Here is a 7,253-nt window from a genome sequence, read left to right on the forward strand (position 1 = left end):
CAACAGTAAAGAAGATCTGCACATGATGTTTTGACAAATGTTAGAAGCCATAGGCCAACTCTCACCCCATTTTTTATTTGCTAAATTGATTTGGTATCCCGATGGTATTCTAGCTGCACAGCAGAGAGATTTTGCATTAAAAGCATTTTAGTACTGGTCAGGCTGACAACTCCCATGATGATGAAATAATGTGCAGAATGTAATGGCTGTACTTTAAGCCAGCAGATCCGTCTGCATGTATAATGTGAAACCTGTTCCCTTCTTTTATTAATAGCACCATGTGCTATCCCAGAGCTCCCTAAATATGTTATATTTTGGTTTTGTACAAAGTCTGTTCGAAGAAAGAAGGTCTCCTAACCTGGCAAAAAGTGCTCTGGAATATTCATCCCGTGATGTGAATGGTATCGTATACTTTTAACTAGATCACAGTGGTAGAAAAGAGAAAAAGAAATCTTCAAGATCACTTTTTTCTTCCACCATTGTCTTAGAGGACGTAGTGCAAAATCTGCCTGTTGCTCCACCTGAGGAGCTCTGCTCGCCAGTCCTTCCTCCTCCTTAGAATGAGACTTGAAAAACATCCCCAAAGCTAAGCACACAGGATGCAAGCAGCACTGAACTGTGTCTTTCTACTTGTTGCTAGTGTTTAGTTCTGCCAGTCTCCGAGACCTTTGCTTGAGGCTAGTTTCAAAGTAGAAAACCTTAGCATTCAAATCCCTTTACAACTCTCCAAGTAATGTATTGTTCATAGGTGAAGAGACACTTTTAGGAAAATCCAAATAAATGCTAAAGATTAAAAAATGAATGCAAAGGGAAATCAAAACTCTTTGCCTACAACTGCAGTTCCTACTAACAAAAGCAAAGCTAGGTATATGTTTTGTTACTGAATTTTGTTTCTGTCTTCCTGGCATGATTTTAGTGCGATAATTTGGGTTAAATGAATGATAACAAGGAAACTCAATGAAACTTTTCTTCTTTAACTCCAGATTTTCTTGTTTTGCTTGTGGGCTTTCCAGATCTTCTGCTTAAAAATAAGGGAGCACTACTAGTAAGTAAAATGAGGCTACAACATATAATCGTTCTTACTGCCTTATCTGAGTGGGAAGATAGTGCTGTAATCAAAATCTGTAATTCAATGTTCCAGATAGCATGTACCTGCTTCGCTGACATTTCTGTCTACCTTCACATTAGCATCTTGTGATCCAAGTATATTGCTTGTAAGGAGTTACTGGCAGTATAATTGCAAACTTGGACATACCGATATTTACACGGTGCACTACAATAACAAAGCCAACATAAAATTTCAGTTTGTGAGTTATGACACACACATGCTTAAATCAGATAAGCTTAATTAGTAAATTATTGAAGAGATAATTGCTTTGTAACCAATCAAGCCACAGCTCACCAGTTCCTCTCATTCATGCAAGGCCTACAATATTACAAGTAGCCCAGACTAGGAATGAAGTCATTAAAATGGGATTGCAGCAGACCAGCTAGCAACATAAAACATCTTTATTAAATGCATGTCTAGATGCACCCTGCACCTCCTGATGATTCCCCTAGGATGTGCCATACACGTTCAAAACCCTCCTCTATGGAGGAGGCCAAAAGGGGGTGAGCAAGCAGGGATTAAGGTGATACGGGAAGGGAACCTCACCGTCCGGAGTCACAGGGTGGTGGGTGCTCTGCCGCGGGGCACTATGGCATGCGTGGTTACTGATGCTCTATGCCTTCCTTTCTTGTACCTTGCAAATCGTGTGCTTTGCCTTGTCTATGCTGAGCTCCATGCTGAGCGGCAGCTACAGGAGGGGAGTTTCCAGCTAAGTGGCCAGCGACAGTACTGCATTATAAGCAGTCTAACGCACAATTAGAATATGTTACTAGGTCTGCACGTCACTAATTTCAGTGTGTGGGGAGGGAAGCCGAGCAGTGGTTGCTCAGCTGTAGTCCTGTCTCCGGCTCCTTTCCTGCATCCCGGAGGAGCCGTGGGGCCAGCCTGGGGTGCAGTTATTCTGAGCACTCAATCACATGGTCTCAGAAACATCTTAATAAACTCTGACCAGCAACACAGCCAACAGCTTTGTCTCAAAATAAAACAGCTGCCCAGGATCTCAACGTGGCAAGAAAGCGTCTCATCCAGCTGAGAAGAGAAGAACTCTGGTGCCCAGCAAAAATGTCTGACAAAACTCCCTTCGAAACAGATGTGCTGACTCTCACGCGATTCGTTATGGAGAAGGGACGCCGCATTAAAGGAGCGACAGGGGAGCTGACACAGCTGCTCAACTCCATGCTGACTGCCATAAAGGCCATTTCCTCTGCAGTCAGAAAGGCGGGCCTTGCCCACATGTGAGTCCTACCTAGCGATACCGGGAGGAAGAGGAGGTAGGGAGACAGCTGCTTGCGCAGCAAGGCTGGGGAGTGGGCAGGGATTCATAAATACATTGGAAGTGTCTTTTTTAAGCCAAGTGACTGTAGGCATGAGGTCAGAGCCTGTATTATCAAGAGTGGGAAGTGGGAGATCTCTCTCTCTGGAGCATTTTAATATTGGGCGCAAGATAGACATTTAAACTAACTGCTGTTCTGTAATATTTTACTCTAAAAAAGTAAGTCAGAACTTCAATGCATTGCTCACCTCGTTATCCCTTGCAAATGTTGGTATTGATCTATTTTTTAAATCTACTGTGAATTTGCAGAATATCATACCATGATATTTTTAATGCAGAATATCACACTGTGATATTTTCTGCTAACATCCAAGCCCAGTGCTGAGCTGTGCAAATTAGGGATTGGCTTGTCTTCGGAGGCTGATGTTCTGCCTGACTGCAGTATAACTAATGGTCTAAAGCAACAGCCCTGCGAGAAACGCCGCATGCTGCCATGCGTGAGTGGTGAGTGCACTTCCCCTTCCTTCCTCAAGTAGTATCAGGATTGCAGGTGGGGAGCCTTAAAAGGCCCTAGATGAAAAACATACATAACAATTTGGCATCTAGTGGTTTAGCAAATGGAATAAAGATTTTTCTTAACAAAGCCTGGAATGAACTGAGCTGTTCCTCACACAGCCAGGTGAAATAGACATCAGTGTAATTTTTTTAATGGTGATCTATCTGAAGCAGTTCAGAGAGCTGGAACATCCATGCATAAAAAAGGCAAGGAATATATTTGTGTAAGAAAGACAACATTTATAATTTGTTCTTTGTTCCACGTCCCCCCCCCCCCCGCCCCTGTGGAAACACACCAAAATGTATGACACTGAGTTTTTTTGTGCTTCTGTTGACTATTTGGTCAAAGTCCTCAATGATCTTTGCAAATTATGAATTCAATGTGTCAGTACTATCACCCTCACTTTACAGGCATGGACCAGAATATATAGAGAGGACATGAGACATACTCAAAGTTAACAGTAGCCTCAGGCTCCTATGCCCTAACTGTTAAACTGTACTTTGTCTCTGTACTTACTAGGTGAAGCTGAGCTGTTTTGCCTCCCTGACTTAGGGGAACAGTTGCTTTTATCTAATTTTTATCTTTCAACATGCAACCTATGCGAATGGGTGCTTAGCACTCCCTGAAAATCACGGTCTTTTCCAATATCTCAAACTTGGCACTCCAAAATAGAGGGTCCAAAATGCTCAATACTTCTGAAAAGCTCAGGCAGCTTTGAGTAAGACAAAAGACCTACCCCGCCCCCAACTAAGGCCTGCTGCTGACTGACATCCTAGGGACTAATTAGTTATGCCTTTCCCCTTCCTTTTTTTTATTCTATAATGAATAAAAATGCTGTATCTATTCCCTGTATGATTCCTTATACTTCTAAGATGCTCAGACCACACCCATTAGGTCTAAACAGTGCTTCCTCAACTGGAAATTTCAGAAATATGTATACTACACCGTTAGTATATTGCTAAAATCAGGATAGGAAATGAAAGCATCATCCTAATTCAGCTGAGGCTCACCAAACAAAAGAGACTTTGATCCTGAGATCAAATTCAGCTTGGGGAATTATCTGGGGGTGTCTTTAAAGCTTCTGATTTTGGGGGTGGCTGGGGACTGAGTGGACAGGCGTTAAAGGACCATCACAGAGCTCTGAGCAGCCAGCGGCAGAAAATAATGCAGATGCCAGCTGCTCCTTCTCCTTCCTCAAAGCTGCTGCCAGCTGCTTTGTGGGGCTGCTAGGGAAGCCTGGCACCCACTGGCCGGGCTGTGGGCTCTGCTCCTGGCCCGGAGAACATCCAAGCAAGACCAAAGGACCCAGGTAAAGCCCAAAAATGGTGCCATCACCCTTTCTCTTTCTCATGCGCGCTTTTATTCTCTAAATAAATGTGTTATTATCTCCTAACGCACCTTAGCAGTTTAATCCAAAGGTTAGAGGTATGGGAAGATGAGAGGAAGGAGCCACCCTGACTTGTTTTTTTCCCAAAAACCTGTAACGTTGGCCTCCCTCAGGTTTCTTGATATTTTTACTTTTCTGTAGGTTTGGTATAGCTGGCACTGTGAATGTGACTGGTGACGAAGTGAAGAAACTGGATGTATTATCCAACTCCCTGGTGATTAATATGCTCCAGTCCTCCTACAGCACCTGCGTCCTGGTCACGGAGGAGAACAAGGAGGCCATCATCACCCCGGAAGACAAGCGGGTCTGTGCAGCTCCTGCCTTCAGGGGGTTATCGGCTCAGGCAGCAGCAGGTGGCACTCTTGTTTCAAGTATGAAACCTGGGCCTGGCCCCAAAACCAACCCTTCCCGGGGGAATTCAGGAAATTTGCACCATTACTGCATTGTTTTGATTAATAACTGTGGTGGATGCCATGGTTTCAACAGCTAAAGGAGCTGTGGAGGGTAAAATCATTATTAAAGTTTTGTGAAGGGGGGAGGATAATTATTTTGGAGTTTGCTGACACACCCCATATCCCAGGCGTAAGTGTACTATTTCATTCCTTGACTGTCGGTGTAACAGTTTTGGATTACATTAATATTTAGGCAAGATAAAATTAGATGAAAGGCTGGCAGAACTGGGTTTTACATTACATGTCCAGAGGAAACACCTGACTGCTTCATCAGGCTTCCCCCAGGAGGGGATCCTATTGCAGCGAGATACTGCTTGCGCTGATGTAACCTACCCTTTCCCCAAGATGTTTTCTTTCTGCCTTCTTACCCTCAAACCCCACATCACAGGCAAATGCTTTTGTTCGGAACAAAACATAACAAAACAAAACATACTTACTTGAGGAAGATGCTCGCTTCCAGAATGAGTCACTCCTTTTGCTTTCAAGCGATTTCTTTCATTGCTTGGCAGCAGAGGACTGCTCCTTTCTATCATGAGATTTTGTGCTGTCTGAGCAGAAACGTGCCCTCTCCTATTTCTCTGGCAGGCCCTGCAGGGAGCGGGTGTTGTGCTGCATGGCCAGCTGGGTCAACAGCGCAGCTTTCTCTGACAAGCCATGCCAGGTGTGCTTGGAGGGCTAAACACAGTCATAAAAACATGGGTTTTGTCAAGTAAAAGGAAATAATAGCGCAAGACTACATATCATTTAATGCTTCCCTTGCCACTTCTGTTTTAGGGTAAATATGTGGTGTGCTTTGACCCCCTTGATGGCTCATCCAATATAGACTGCTTGGCACCGATAGGAACAATATTTGCTATCTACAAAAAGGTAAGAGGATGAACGAAGAACTCATGGCACGATTCACTTGGTGAAAGCAAAATGTCTTGGGTATATCAACTTGCTTAGTTTCTTTCCTAGGTCCTTTAAGTGTCTTTGGGATCAACAGAGCCTTAGAAAGAGTAGAAAAGGTAACACTAGAGATTCACGTGTGCTAAAATATTGCCTGAATTCCCAGGAAGGGGACACTCAGCCCCACGAAATTGTTAGGTGGCAGCACTTCCCTCCTTCAGACACACAGGCACTTAAATAAAACCCTCTCACCATCAGGCATCTGGTTAGCTCCTTCAGTGATGCTTTACTCACTGCAGGAGAGCTGAGGGGTGTCGCGCTGCCTACAAATCACAGTATTTGTCTTCCCAGATACTGACTGGGGAGGGCTGATGGTCACTGCCTGGACGGTATCACGCTTAGCGGTGTGGTGGCCTCCCGGTGTGAGTTGCTATGCCTGTTAAAGATGTGGGTTTTTAAGCATGCTAACGATGGAGGCCACCTGAGGGTGAAGGAAGCAGTCACCTACAGCCACCAGGGCCCTGCCAGCATGTCTGCTCCCATGGGGCTGCACAGAACAGCAATGGTGCAGCCAATTAACAAATGTTAATAGTTAGAGTCATGCCAAGTCTTGTGATTTGACTGCTAATCTCCCAGCAGTTGGTGTTTTTCCTAAAGCCTGAGCTCACAGTCATATGACTATGGGAGACCCTCAGCCATCACTGTTGTGAAGTACCACTAACAGTACTTGTGACTGCAAAGACTTTGTAGATTCAGACGCTACACTTCAAACATATGAAGGTACATTTTTAAACCCCACTTTCGTCTTTTAACTCATAATTTTCAACTGGCTACTCCTCGTTTTTTACATTTCTGGTAGGTGATACACTAATCATCACTGTCGAGGATGTGCATCTACTAGTAAACCAAACAGTTATGGCACAATCTCAACAGGGTCATGGCACAAGCCAAGTGCTGGCATATGGCTGTCCACACTGTTAATGGTTAGCGCAAACCCCCATCACAGAGGCAGCCCAGGCCAGATGACACTGAGATGATACCTGGGTATGGCTTGTGAAAAGAGCAGCCCAGGGACTACCTCCAGTACCATCTATTACCTTGCTTTTTTCAGGGAATAGAGCTTAGCTGTATGGATACAATCCATGTCATATGCCCTTATAAGCACAGGGGCACTCACCCTTTTCATTTATCTCTCTAAAGATAGCCTAGAAGATGACAGCACTTCCCAACATTTACAGTAGGCAATAGTTGTGTTGTCCACTATTCTTAAAGGTAGTAAGCACCATCTTACAAATACTAAACCTTAGCCTTCTGTTTAGAAGTGTTGTGTTTGGTTACTCTGCATAACTATAAAGGCAAGTGCTCAGTGTATAATAAATATATATATATATTTATATATATCTACAGCACTTCCCAACATTTACAGTAGGCAATAGTTGTGTTGTCCACTATTCTTAAAGGTAGTAAGCACCATCTTACAAATACTAAACCTTAGCCTTCTGTTTAGAAGTGTTGTGTTTGGTTACTCTGCATAACTATAAAGGCAAGTGCTCAGTGTATAATAAATATATATATATATTTATATATAT

At 43.6% G+C, this 7,253-nt stretch overlaps 1 protein-coding gene across 1 annotated transcript in view; it reads left to right on the forward strand.

Moving 5' to 3' along the window:
- The first annotated feature begins 1,934 nt into the window (after positions 1-1,934).
- The window catches only part of LOC103893825 (fructose-1,6-bisphosphatase isozyme 2), a 24,205-nt gene continuing 18,886 nt past the window's right edge, over positions 1,935-7,253 (forward strand). Inside the window, exons 1-3 of the mRNA XM_019470409.1 lie at positions 1,935-2,343; positions 4,466-4,628; positions 5,551-5,643. Of these exons, the coding sequence (XP_019325954.1) occupies positions 2,171-2,343; positions 4,466-4,628; positions 5,551-5,643 (429 nt within the window). The 5' untranslated portion in view covers positions 1,935-2,170. The remainder of the gene's footprint in view (positions 2,344-4,465; positions 4,629-5,550; positions 5,644-7,253) is intronic.

This window comes from Aptenodytes forsteri, unplaced genomic scaffold (genome assembly GCF_000699145.1).
Source record: "Aptenodytes forsteri isolate BGI_AS27 unplaced genomic scaffold, ASM69914v1 Scaffold154, whole genome shotgun sequence".
Taxonomy (NCBI): domain Eukaryota; kingdom Metazoa; phylum Chordata; class Aves; order Sphenisciformes; family Spheniscidae; genus Aptenodytes; species Aptenodytes forsteri.